The 14,687-nt window shown below is 40.3% G+C and overlaps 1 protein-coding gene across 2 annotated transcripts in view; it reads right to left on the minus strand.

Annotated features, from left to right (window-relative positions):
• Positions 1 to 6,174: 6,174 nt before the first annotated feature.
• The window catches only part of rcan3 (regulator of calcineurin 3), a 56,186-nt gene continuing 47,673 nt past the window's right edge, over positions 6,175 to 14,687 (minus strand). For both annotated transcript variants that reach the window (XM_047346092.1, XM_047346093.1), the window contains 3 exons: positions 13,166 to 13,339; positions 12,382 to 12,553; positions 6,175 to 8,769 (listed from right to left, as the gene is read on the minus strand). In XM_047346092.1, the coding sequence (XP_047202048.1) occupies positions 8,615 to 8,769; positions 12,382 to 12,553; positions 13,166 to 13,339 (501 nt within the window). In that variant the 3' untranslated portion in view covers positions 6,175 to 8,614. The remainder of the gene's footprint in view (positions 8,770 to 12,381; positions 12,554 to 13,165; positions 13,340 to 14,687) is intronic.

The following is a 14,687-nucleotide window of genomic DNA, read 5'->3' on the forward strand; positions in this document are numbered from 1 at the left end:
CCCGACCAAGTATTGAGTGCATAACTGTACATGATTATTTGAAGGTTGACGTTTTTTGTATTAAAAACACTTTTCTTTTATTGGTCGGATGAAATATGCTAATTTTGTGAGATAGGAATTTTGGGTTTTCATGAGCTGTATGCCAAAATCATCCATATTAAGACAATAAAAGACCTGAAATATTTCAGTTAGTGTGCAATGAATCTAAAATATATGAATGTTAAATTTTCATCATTACATTATGGAAAATAATGAACTTTATCACAATATGCTAATAATTTGAGAAGGACCTGTATGTGAACTACTTGTTTCAAGGGTAGTGGGTGTGTTATGAGAAAATGTATCACTCCTCTTTTGTTCTCTTATTTGTCTGCAAAACAATGAGCTCTACTTAAGCAGTCAGTGTGAAAGGTATTCCCTGCACAGGAATCATTCCCATCAGTCTTCTCCGTTACTCCACTCTCAGGCTTGGCTGTCTTTCCCCAAAACAGAGCTACTGAGACACCGGGATCAAGCTTCACTTTTCCTCCAGGGGTTAGGTGGAGTGCACCATGATAATGCAAGCCAGTGTTGTGCTTTTGTGAAAGAAAGTGTAACTAAACTTCACTTGAGCAGACGTGCATTGTTTTGAGTCCCCTAACACACTGAGAGTGATGCAGATGACCCGCTTGTGTTTCCCCATGCTCAGCCATGCAGCAGAGCATTATGTGACCGTTAAGTGTAAAATAGGTGGAGGTCAGGTTTCACAGAGGACAAAAACATACAGTGGCTTGTAAAAGTATTCATACCCCTTGAACCTTTCCACATATTGTCACATTACAACCACAAACATAAACATATTTTACTGGAATTTTACGTGAAAGACCAACACAAAGTGGTATAAAATTGTGAAGTGGAACAAAATTTATACATGATTTCTTTTTTTTTACCAAATAAAAAACTGAAAAAGGACATTGTGCAAAAGTATTTTGCCCCCCTGAGTCAATACTTTGTGGAACAATCTTCTGCTGCAATTGCAGCTGCAAGTCTTCAAAGGTTTGTCTCTACCAGCTTTGCACATCTAGTGACTGAAATTTTTGCCCATTCTTCTTTGCAAAACAGCTCAAGCTCAGTCAGATTAGGAGAGCATTTGTAAACAGCAGTTTTCAGATCTCGCCACAAATTCTCGATTGAGTTTAGGTCTGGACTTTGACTGGGCCTTTCTAACACATGAATATGTTTGGTTTTAAACCATTCCATTGTAGCCCTGGCTTTATGTTTAGGGTCGTTGTTCTGCTAGAAGGTGAACCTCCGCCTCAGTCTCAAGTCTTTTGCAGACTCCAACAGGTTTTCTTCCAAGATCGCTCTGTATTTGGTTCCATTCATCTTCTCATCAATTCTGACCACCTTCCCTGTCGCTGCTGAAGAGAAGCACCACCAGAGCATGATGCTGCCACTGCCAGATTTTACAGTGGGGATGGTGTGTTTAGTGTGATGTGAAATGTTTTGTATTTAGAACACAAAGTTACATTTTGATCTTGTCTGACCAAAGCACCTTCTTCCACATGTTTGCCGTGTCTCCAACATGGCTTCTGGAAAACTGCAAACAGGACTTCTTATTGGTTTCTTTTAACAATGACTTTCTTCTTGCCACTCTTCCATAAAGACCACATTTGTGCAGTGCACGACTAACAGTTGTCCTGTGGGGACAGATTCCCTCACCTGAGCTGTGGATCTCTGCAGTTCATCCAGAGTCACCTTGGACCTCTTGGCTGCATCTCTGATCAGTGCTCTCTTTGTTCGTCCTGTAAGTTTAGGTGGACGGCCTTGTCTTGGTAGGTTTAAAGTTGTGCCATACTCTTTCTATTTCTGGATGATGGATTGAACAGTGCTCCGTGAGATGTTCAAAGTGTGAGAAATCTTTTATAGCCTAAGTCTGCTTTAGATGTTTCCACAACTTTATCCCTGACCTGTCTGGTGTGTTCCTTGGACTTCATTAGGCTGTTTGCTCCCCAATAATCTCTTAACCAACCTCTAAGGCCGTCACAGAGGAGCTGTATTTGTACTGAGATTAGAGGTGGATTATATTTAGTCATTAGAAATCATCAGGCAACTTCTGAAGGCAATTGGTTGCACTCAGAGTAAATACTTTTGCACACCGCACTTTTCAGTTTTTTATTTGTAAAGCAGAAAATAAGTCATATATAATTTTCGTTTCACTTCACAATTGTATACCACTTTGTGTTCATGTGTCTTTCACATGAAATTCAAATAAAATAGATTCATGTTTGTGGTTGTAATGTGGCAATATGTGCAAATGATCAAGGGGTATGAATACTTTTACAAGCCACTGTACTACAAAAGGGATTCTTGGGCACTGTGTCGGCCTCCATCCAGAGGAGATGGTGCAAACATCACTGTGTGCTACAGCTGTGTAAGTGTGTAAATGTGAAGCTGGGAAACTTCTTTACAGAAGGACACCTGCAGGACCATGACTGTGAAAATATGCTTTTAGGAAATCTTAGTCCAGACAGCAAGAATGACAGGAATCCTTTGAGAGGCATAAAAGCTTACGCTTCTTAAACGTTTAAAGTGAACATTTATTGAGATAAACTCAAATGCACTGAACACAAGCAATGCTTTGTGCACACACACATAATCAGACAAGTATTCACTCTTTTTAAACTTGTGTTTTAACACATTACAAACGCAAAATTTAATGCATTTTATTAGAATTTTATGAAACAAAAAGTAGAGTAAAATCGTGAAGTGGAAAGAAAAATAATACATCGCTTATATATTTTTAAAATATGAAAAAAACTCAAATGTGTGTATTTGGGTGGAGCCCATTCCATTGTAGATCTGGCTGCATGTTTAGGTTTGTTGTACTTCTGGAAGATGAATCTTCACCTCAGTCTCAAGTCTTTTGCAGCCTGTAGCTGATTTTCTTCCAGGATTGTCCTGTGTTCATTCATCCTCCCATCAGCTCTGACCAGCTGACCAGCAGAGAGATGATGCCTCCACTATACAGGTCCTTCTCAAATTATTAGCATATTGTGATAAAGTTAATTATTTTCTATAATGTCATGATGAAAATTTAACATTCATATATTTTAGATTCATTGCACACTAACTGAAATATTTCAGGTCTTTTATTGTCTTAATACGGATGATTTTGGCATACAGCTCATGAAAACCCAAAATTCCTATCTCACAAAATTAGCATATTTCATCCGACCAATAAAAGAAAAGTTTTTTTAATACAAAAAACGTCAACCTTCAAATAATCATGTACAGTTATGCACTCAATACTTGGTCGGGAATCCTTTTGCAGAAATGACTGCTTCAATGCGGCGTGGCATGGAGGCAATCAGCCTGTGGCACTGCTGAGGTCTTATGGAGGCCCAGGATGCTTCGATAGTGGCCTTTAGCTCATCCAGAGTGTTGGGTCTTGAGTCTCTCAACGTTCTCTTCACAATATCCCACAGATTCTCTATGGGGTTCAGGTCAGGAGAGTTGGCAGGCCAATTGAGCACAGTGATACCATGGTCAGTAAACCATTTACCAGTGGTTTTGGCACTGTGAGCAGGTGCCAGGTCGTGCTGAAAAAGGAAATCTTCATCTCCATAAAGCTTTTCAGCAGATGGAAGCATGAAGTGCTCCAAAATCTCCTGATAGCTAGCTGCATTGACCCTGCCTTTGATAAAACACAGTGGACCAACACCAGCAGCTGACACGGCACCCCAGACCATCACTGACTGTGGGTACTTGACACTGGACTTCTGGCATTTTGGCATTTCCTTCTCCCCAGTCTTCCTCCAGACTCTGGCACCTTGATTTCAGAATGACATGCAGAATTTGCTTTCGTCCAAAAAAAGTACTTTGGACCACTGAGCAACAGTCCAGTGCTGCTTCTCTTTAGCCCAGGTCAGGCGCTTCTGCCGCTGTTTCTGGTTCAAAAGTGGCTTGACCTGGGGAATGCAGCACCTGTAGCCCATTTCCTGCACACGCCTGTGCACGGTGGCTCTGGATGTTTCTACTCCAGACTCAGTCCACTGCTTCCGCAGGTCCCCCAAGGTCTGGAATCGGCCCTTCTCCACAATCTTCCTCAGGGTCCGGTCACCTCTTCTCGTTGTGCAGCGTTTTCTGCCACACTTTTTTCTTCCCACAGACTTCCCACTGAGGTGCCTTGATACAGCACTCTGGGAACAGCCTATTCGTTCAGAAATGTCTTTCTGTGTCTTACCCTCTTGCTTGAGGGTGTCAATAGTGGCCTTCTGGACAGCAGTCAGGTCGGCAGTCTTACCCATGATTGGGGTTTTGAGTGATGAACCAGGCTGGGAGTTTTAAAGGCCTCAGGAATCTTTTGCAGGTGTTTAGAGTTAACTCGTTGATTCAGATGATTAGGTTCATAGCTCGTTTAGAGACCCTTTTAATGATATGCTAATTTTGTGAGATAGGAATTTTGGGTTTTCATGAGCTGTATGCCAAAATCATCCGTATTAAGACATTAAAAGACCTGAAATATTTCAGTTAGTGTGCAATGAATCTAAAATATATGAATGTTAAATTTTCATCATGACATTATGGAAAATAATGAACTTTATCACAATATGCTAATATTTTGAGAAGGATCAGTATATCAGAATGGGGGTGATGTGTTTTGGGTTATTGGTAATGTTAGTTTTTTTGCCACACAGTGTTTTGCATGAAGGCCAAATAGTTAATTTTGGTTCCATCTGTCTAGAGCACCTTCCTCTTTTATATGTTAACTGTGTCCCCTGCATGGCTTGTGGTAAATTGCAAACAGGACCTCTAATGGTGTCCTGTCAAATATAGATTTTATTCCTGCGTTTTACATGAAGACCAGATTTGTGCAGTGCACAACTAACAGTTTACCTTGAGACAGATTCTCCCACCTGAGCTGTGGCTCTTTACATGGCGTGAATAATTTTGCAAGGTACATCTGCAACCTACATTTAAAGCAATCTTGAGCTTCTGGGAAGGTCAACACACAGAGGAGCCATGTTAACCTGATCTACAGTTTCGCCTTTGGTAAGTGTGCACACATCGTCACATTCAACAGTGAGGGTCATTGTGAAGAAGAATTCCCCACTCCCCACCCCATCATGAGAGGGGCTTTTTGTGTTGGGGAGAGCATGCCTCACCTCACAGCTGTTGGACGGTTTTTACTACCTGAGTGGCGCTCTTTGTTCTACAGCGGTGACACAGGTGCTTCAAACACCTAACATTTGTAGTTGTGCTAAATGTGAAATCAGTGGTGAAGGTATTCCACAGTTCTGTTGATTCTCTCCTCAAGCAAGACTGAAGGAAATATACGAGAGACATTCAGTGTCACAGGCCGCTCCAGCATTCATCCATCTTCTCCCCGGGGGCTGAGGGGAGGAAATTGCAGCTATAAAATACAATACGCTGCTGAAACACACAGGTCATGTTGCCACGCAGTCACCTCACATTTCATGCAATAAATTTCACTTACAGTTATGCTTGCTGAAAGAATCATTAACTCAGCTTTGCAGTTCTTGGCCATTGGAACAACCAGACACGTTGTGTGCTGCTGGGGTCTATGGGGAAAATATGAGATGGTGGGTGCAAGGTGATAACATTTTACTGAAAGATTTAACTATAGGTCTCTGCCTTGATTTAATCTTTTTTAAATGTATTTTATAGCTTTGTGTTTCAGTGAGTGACTAAACCAAGGTGCCTTTATTTCTGCAAATCCTGCAGTATTTTAAGAATGCAAAGACTTAAACCTTATGATCCTGCATGTCTGAAATGCTGTACTTATCTGGTAACCAGTGTTGCTGTCAGTGTGGCAAAACGCTAACTGCAATAGTGTTCCTCTAGGGGAGATTCAAAATAAACTGAACTGAATGTACTGACTGAATGTAACATTAAAGAACATGAATCTCTGCAGCTCCTCTAGAGTTACAATGGCTCTCTGAAGGTAGAAAGCAATGCACATCAGTCTGCATAAATATGCACGTTCTCTATTTATAATTTAGTTGGAAATAGCCAACCTTCTGCCAACAGAATCAAGGCATCTGCTTTTTAAAACAACCTTCTGTTTCTTTGAAACCCATTTAGGTTTTTAAAGCTTTACAATCAGAACTGACACATTAAAAGCGTGACTCTGCAGCAGAAAACCACCCAGAAAACAGACAACAGAAGGCATGGCTTTTAAAAATGAGTCTTTATGTATTTCTCTATGTGAAACAAATGACATTCTTACTACACAAATAGAAGCAGATAACCGTCAGAGACAGAGAGACCATGTCTGAGAAATAGGTACAGAACATGTAAAATACACATACTGGTATTATACAACTGTAAATTATTGCTTGTTTTTGCTACGTTGTTTTCTGGATTTCTACGATATTCAGACACGATATTCAGATCTCAACAGAAACATTACAACAGTGACAGTATTAACGGTATTAATTGAGCTATTTAAGTTTCCCAGAAATAAATGAAACATTCAAACCGAGTCAATGTCGAACAACAACACCAAGACAGTTGGTTTTGATCGAGCATCTTCAGGATACGTTTTTTTTTTTTTTTACATTTCCCCCATTACATCAAGCCAAGGAAAGCTGTAACAAACTGCACACTGAGACTGGCCTCAGCAAGAAAAGAAAGAAAACACTTGGCATATGTACATAAATATACATCTTCTTCTCACCTGTGACCAAAGTGCACCAGTTTTAATCTTCATGATCACAGAGTAAAAATAAACAAAGAAATGTTTCCTCATGCTCTGATGCTTCTTTTTCCTTTGAATCATCAAACTGCATTGGCTTCACCTCAGCGCCAGTAAAAAGTCCACTGTCGCAGAACCGTTTCTCGAAAAAAAAAAAAAGACGTTTAAAGTCGACAAACACAAAAAAATAAAAAAGATTTTTGTTTTCCTTCTGCTGTGCTGTCCTACCTCTCTTCAACCCTCATGTGAACATGCATCCCAGCAGCACACTCCTATAGATCCAAAAGGCCTAAAGGGTTCACTGGAGTGTTTCACTCGCTGCAATATAATGTGCTGGTGAAAAAGGCTGACCAGGTGCTGAGCTTGAGATAAAAGCTTTGCCTCGAATAAAGAAAACACTCACAGTAGAGCACTTGCATACACACAGACATGTCCTTTTCTCAATAAAATTATACAGCCAAAAAATGGTTAGATATTAAGCTGCCAAATGATGTAAAATTCAGACACCTGTTCAAAGCAGTTATTCATATTTCCTCATCTCGTTAAACAAGAAGGTGAAAAATGCAACAAATTGTTGATATAAAATGAGAAAACACTAAATATTTGTTTTATTGAGACGCCGACGGGAGGCGAATAAATGCTTTGGTCGCTCATCTCGTTTCCTCCCCCTTTTTTCCCCTCAGTCGGCTGCAAAAAGATTCAGAGAAACCATTTCAACGTATTTACACAGCGGGAAGCAGCACAAGTCGGTTAATTCATCCCACAATCACCAAGAGAGAGAGAGAGAGATTCTCAGTGCAAAACAAGCAAGTTTGTCAGCTCTGGGGAAAACCTGACGGGCAGAAACTGAACGAAAGGGATGTGAAAATACACTTTAAAAAAAAGAGACAAATATCACAAAAACCCTTGAAGAAAAGGAGGAGGGATGAACTGTTTTCCAATCCATCAAGTTTAAATAAAACCCGCCGTCAAGCTAAAGACTCGACTGAACAACAATTCTTTGCCTTCACAAACAATGAAAAAACACCTCAGCTTCTCGTCTACAGAAGTAACTAAGCATGCAAAACGTGTTGGGGTATCAAATAGTATGAACATACATCTAGATAGCAAAAAACATCTTTCAAAAAAAAGAAGACAAAAGAAGCAGAAATAAAGAAAGTTAAACAACCAGCGCATCTTTGTTAGTCATATATGGCGCTTCGTGCTGTGTGTGACGTTAAATAGGTTCCTTTTTCTTCATATGACTTGTTAGTATTTGCGTTTCAGTACATATTTTTCGTAACAGAGTATATACATGCAGAGAACAGCGGCAACATCACACACTCGGTCCTGATGCAAGACAGCAGAAAACAAGAGAAAAAGAAAGTCTACCATATCTGAAAGGAAAAATGTTTATGTGTGGAGATGGTCCGGGATGATCATAGTACAGATGACTGTAATATGAAGGGAGGGGGTTCAGCTAACAAGGTAACGGACAAGTAAGCATCTGAGCAGTACGGGCAATGAAAGCTGAGAGTGATACGTGACAGGTGCCTGTGTTCGGACAGGTATGTTCACCCCCTGTTGCTGAAAACCAAGGCGGGGAAAGTTTGGTGGGTGGGAGGCAAGCGCGCCCACCACTCCCCACGCTGTCCGCAGAATGTGATGAGTGTTTGTGTGTGTGGTTCTCATCCATTCCCTTCCAGCCGCCTCATTCCATCGCCACGCTACCCACAAACGCCGTCTTTCGAAGCAATGTTCGTTGGTTTGTTTTTCGCTTGTAGTTGAACTGAAATGAGGGGCGTCGACGCTCTCTGTGAGTGCAGAGACGAGAGAGAGAGAGAGAGGGCAGGTGTGTCACGGGTTTTAAAGGGGCGGTCGGGGGCGCCGCACCGCTGTCGGGTGGCCGAGGAGGCGGGGGGGTGGGGGTCCCCTTTAGTTGAGGACCGCAGGAGGCCCGTCAGGACGTCTGGTCTGAACGATCTGCTGCTTTGGCCGCACCGCCTCGTCGTCCTCCGTCTCACTCTCGCAAACGTGGACAACCACGCTGGGGGTGGACTCTGTTCCTGCGTGGAGCTCATACTTTTCACCTAGAGGGGAAAAAAATGCAATATGAGCACACCGATGACCCATATCTGACCTAAAACACTGACAGCTACAGACATGGACAAAAGTATTTACACCCTTTTCACATTTTGTCACATTACAAACTTGAACAATAATGTATTTTATTGTGACTTTAAGTGATGGAAAACAAAGTAGTGCACACTTTGAAGAGGAAGAAAAATATTACATGGGTTTTACATTATTTTTATTTTTAAGTTAAAAATGTTTAAATTGTAGCATCTTTGATATCCAGGCTCCTTTTACTCTGAGACCCCTAAATAAAATACAGTGCAGATGTTTGTTAGGAAACATTAGTGAAGAAACAGCATCAGGGATAAAGTCACCCTAAACTGAAAGGTCAGGTAAGGAGAAAATGAATCACAGAAGCAGCCAAATGGGCAAAAGGTAAGATCTCGATATACACTGCTCAGGTGGAAGAATCTGTCAACACGACAAAATTGCTCTCCTTCTAGTTAATAGTCAAATTTTTCCAAGTTCCCAGCTGGAGAGTTTTCTGAGTTTAATATCCAATATGGCTGCTGTGCATGCAGAACGCCTTGAAGGTGGCTAATATAAACACATCTTTAGCATTTGTGACGGTTTGTCTCTCTTAAAACCACACAATGTGCTGTAAAATATCAGTGTGTATTGCTAATACTAGCAAACAACACAAGAAATCTCTGTTTTCTGCCTTTCAACCAGAACCCTCCCATCTCAGGTGTGACGTCCACTCAGGGGGGTGCAGAATGAAAATGCAGAAAATGTTGAAAACCACACTCCATTTCCTTCCTACTTTACTCACTTAAATGTGTTAATCTACCAGTCTAATGGATGATCCCCAAAATTTCAGTGACTTTTGATTCTGTAAATGTGAAGAAATGTGAAATTGGTCAAGAGGTGTGAATACTTATTCAAGGCACTGCGTGTTCCAGCCAAAGCGAATATTGCTTCAAATAAAGACAATCACTCAGGACATCCATGTAAATGAAACAAAAAGCTCTTTCCAAAATGAATCTTTCTGCCCTTGGTCCAGATGCCAAATCTGGTAAACTCTGACTGAAAACATACTCTGGGTAGGCAGTATCTCGGTTGCCATGTAGATGTGATCAGACAGCTGGCAGGCTGAAGGAAATTGGTCTTGTAGCTGTTGGTTGTGGTGCCAAACAGAGATGGGCAGTGAAAGGAGTCCTGCTGTTACTGCAGGGAGCTGACAGAGGGAGTCAGTGTGCTGTGCTGCAGCCTGAACCTAATCTGATCTCAGACGCCAGGATATGAGCAGAGGAACAAAGCCATTTCCTGATGCCTCGTGTTTCTATGGTAACAGCAGAAAGTGGTCCCTCTGCGCTGGACTCTCTGTCTCTGTGTGTGTTTGTTTGAGATAATGTTCTAGCTGATAATGAAAAAAGTATTCAACTGAAAACAGAATTAAAATGTGTTTTCCACATAATCAGCATGGCTGTACATATGATGATGGAAAGAAACTGAGAATTATACACCACTGTTTTCTAATTTACAGCTTCTACAGAAATTGCAACTACTGTAGTAAAATAACCTTCAAAGCAACGACTGCAAGAGGTGGTGCTGCGGAGTTGTTGTATGATTCCTGGTGTTTGACCTCACATTCCTGTTGTGGTGATGGTCTAAGTGCACTCAAGTCTATATGATGAAACTTTGGCAATAAAACAGGAACCAAATCATTGCTGTATAAGCTTTTCAGTCCACTGCCTAAACACTCAGACTCCACTGGAAGCTTTTTGCGTTACATTTGCAGCTGGTCAGCAGTCTTATGCATATAGATGGTTAGTAATTACTGCAGGAGCCAGGCTTGGTGCAGAACTTTGCAGCTCTAGACCTATGAGCCCAGAAAGCTTTTATGTGATCCAGATTTTCACGAGAAACCACTCAAGGAAGCTTTTTATTGATTTTAACCCTTTTAGAACCAAGGCTAAAATGGCGATTTGGACATATTTTGTTATTATGGTTATAAAATGGCCAGTGACTGCTTTGAGTCTAAGAGCTTTGGCCCCTTTTCCCAGAAATACTGGAACCTGACTTTCCATATCTGGTTGATGCCTTTTGTTCATTATAGGGAATTGTCAGCAGTTTAAAGAAGAAAAATAAATACAAGGCTTAAAGTGTCGGATCTCAACACATCATCTGGGTGCATTTAAACCAGCATATAACACAATATCAATATCAGCTATTAAACTTGGCTAATGTTGACTAATTATAAACATTCAAATCTTATAATTATGGCAACTTTAAAAGAAAATAACAGCTCTGATCTTATTTTACAGAGGAAATCTATTACAGAGCCTTGCAAAAGTATTTTAGAGGGATAGACTAAAACAAAATACTGTAAAAATGTAAAGTGGAAAAAAAATTGTATTCACCATCCTTTCCTTAGATACTTTTAAATAAAATCTAGTACAACTAAATTGCTTCAGGGGTCACTTATTTAGTAAATAGGGGCCACCAGTGTAAGGGAGAAAGTAATGGAGAAGCTTAAAGCAGGATTAGGTTCTAAAACAATATCCTAAACTTTGAACATTTCACAGAGCTCTGTTCAATCCATAATTTGAAAAATGGAAAGTTGAAGAGAAGGTCCTCTTGACAGGACAACAATCTACTTTGATGAGAATATAACAAGAAGAAAGGCAATACTGAAATAAGGCCAAAAAAAGCCTCATTTGCAGCCTGCAAGTCATGCTGGGGACACAGTCAATATGTGAAAGAAGGTGTTCTGGTCAGATGGGACCAAAACTAAGCTTTCTGGCCAAGAAGCAAAATATGTGTGGGGGAAAACTAACACTGTACATCACCCGGAACACATCACCCACAGTGACAGATGATGGTGGAAGTATTATGCTGTGGGGATGCTTTTCTTAAAAAAAACAAAAACAGTCCAGACTTGACTCCAATAGGGAATCTGTGGCAACATCTGGAACTGATGTCAACAGATGCTCTCCATCTATTCTGACTGAGCCTTAGGTATTCTGCTAAGACGAATGGGCAAAAATATGGGGGAAAGCTGGGAGAGACATAATCCAAAAAACATGCAGCTGTGATAGCACAAAAAGGTGTTGATTGACTCAGGGGACTGAATACACACCACACTTTTCAGATTCTTCAGATAATGTTTTTATGAAAACGGTTGAAAATCATTCGCACTACCTTGTGTTGGTTTATCACATGAATATCACAAGTACTGGTGGTTGTACTGTGACTAAATGTACAATACGTTTAAGTACAACAAGGGAAAAATGATCACTGACTGCTATCTCACACAAATTGATGCATTTGTAGTATTTGTTTGGTGAATAAATTGAGATTTTGTCAATTTAACATACTCCTTTGCACACTTAACATCATCATAAATATTGTGTATTTCCTTTGAGATGTCAGGATGCAGTCAGTGGGGATAATAACACATGGCAGCTGGTAAAATAGATTTCATCATCCGGGTTCATGCATTGCTTTGGTTTTGTGTATATTTTTTAGAAAGGGGCTTTGGATACTCATTATTTACATAATATTGCAAAAAATCATTTCATCGTTCTGTCCGGGTAACAGAATGACTAAAATAAAGTACTGACCAGGTCCTAGCTTAGCCACAGCACACAGCAGGTCGTAGTTGATAACAGGCGTGGCGTCTTCGCTCTGACTCCAGCCCACAGGTGGAGAGGCGGGTGGCGAGATCAGAAACTGTTTAACTGGCTGGGGAGGTGCCAGGTACGACTTGTCGATGTCCTTGTCGCCGTTCTGAATCTGTTGGGTGGAAAATGAACACATGAAACAGGGTGTTCCTCTACGGAAGAGATGCAAGCAATGTGCGGTGTGAGAGGCAGTAAAATCGACATGACAAAAACATCACATCTCACTGTATACTATAAAATAAAACAAGCTCTGAAATCCAAAAAATTATCCATGAATTTCAAAGAGTTGTTAGAGATTTTTATGTGCAATTTTAAAGTCACAGTTTGAGCCCTCTCATGTCTAATGGCAGACTGGTTCCCATAAAGGGATTTGGGCATTTTGATAGCTTGAAATTGCTGTAATTACAATACCTACATGAGGCCTTTGTCAGAGCTCTAAAATCAATAATGCTTTTACGTCAATGTACAAGAAGGTGCTGCAGGGTCATAGCGGGTGAAGCTTTTTGGAAAAAGAACACCAATTTGACTCAAACTGAGATTTTCCCAAGGAGCACAATTCTGAAACTCAAGTGAAATGTCCCGCTACTCCAATTTACATGCAGACCAGAAGATAAGTGGAACACAATCAAAAACACAGCCATACTTTATGCACAGGAGATAAATCACAGTAATGAAATGTAATGTAATCAGCAGCTCCCTGTGCCTTTTCCCCCCAGAAACTCACTTGAGCAAAGTAGAGTTTTAGCTTCTTGCCGTTGAACTCGGACTCGTGCAGCTCAATGCGGGCGCGGGCAGCTGCCTCTGGGGTGCTGAAGTTGATCCGGACTCTCCTGAAGCTTTTGAACAACTGGAAAGTGACCTGGTCATCGTAGATCCTGAACAGCGCTTCAAACCTCTCCTACAGAAAATGACAACATAAAAAATTTCAAATGGCCAGCTGGATCTTTTTAGGTGTAAACAAAATTAACTATAACAAATACAGCATCTTTCTCAAAATAGTCCACTAATATTGCTAAAAATAGGGATGTTTTTGACATTGGCAGTCTTTCTGGGGACCCAATAATGAGAATCTTTGTATTACTCCTAACTTCAAACTTCACTATAACGCTTTCTTCACTTAAAACTTAAAATAAACTGAAGTCTTAGAACTTAACCATAAAAGGGACCAAAAACCAGTAGGTTAACGTTTTTTTTTGCTACCTAATTGTGTAACTTCTGGTTGAGGGTGAGTTTGCAGTTCTAGCAGAGATGAGCAGAGGAATGAAGCTTCAACTTTTGTAACCCGACGTGATCAAGATTTTCAGTTAAAGAGACACACAAACTTCAAAGCACTTTAAAACATGGCTGCAGCTGAAAGGTCTTCATAAACCAAAGTTTCACACTCATTTTGCTTTGAATTGGGAATGAGAACGGCTGCTGTTGGAATTTGGACATAATCACCATATGTGATTATGGCCAATTAGTATACATAAATACATTGGTGAATTACGTCATAACCTTTATAAAACATATATTTTTACTTTATCCCAGAAAGGAACATGATAAATGAATGAGAAGTAATTCATGTTGGTGCTGTGAAATTAGTTCACAAGCTGGTGAACTAAGAACATGAAATAATTAATTTTAGTCTGGCTGAACTGAATTTAAAACTAGAACTCTGGTAAAAGAGACCTGGCAAAAGACTGGACCTAATTCACCTAGTTGCCTTAAGGTCCATTTTTGATTGGTTGATCGTTCCTGGTTGACGTGTTCTGAGTAGAAATGTAAGTTTCACTGTGAGGTCGGTCTGCAGACCTTCACTGAGAAACTAAGCTTGGCCCGACTCAGTCAACCAAGAATGTCCAACCTTTTAGACCATGGTTCCAGTGCTTATTATTTACACCATTCTACACCATGTTCAGTTCTTTAATTTTGATTAAAAACAGAATTGTGGTATTTTTCACTTATCTAACCTGTGTTTAGGCCTTCAGAAACATTTTTCTGACCATGCATTCTTTGCATAAAGAACCTTATCTCTCTTCTCCCTCATTTAAAATCTTTTTCTTGTCAAAACTACGGTTAAATGATTAGACCATCAAAAACAATGTTCCTCTGTGAGAGCTGAGATTAAACAGATACGTAATGCTTTTACACAAAGGGAGCATGAGCCCCCAATCAATTCTAACTCTCAGACCACAAGCAGTGTGAAGCTGTTATTACTTGTTCCTCCTGTTTATTGGTTGTTTTCTTCCTTATCTAGGCTAGCC

The sequence above is a fragment of the Girardinichthys multiradiatus genome, chromosome 19, assembly GCF_021462225.1.
Source record: "Girardinichthys multiradiatus isolate DD_20200921_A chromosome 19, DD_fGirMul_XY1, whole genome shotgun sequence".
NCBI classification, from domain to species: domain Eukaryota; kingdom Metazoa; phylum Chordata; class Actinopteri; order Cyprinodontiformes; family Goodeidae; genus Girardinichthys; species Girardinichthys multiradiatus.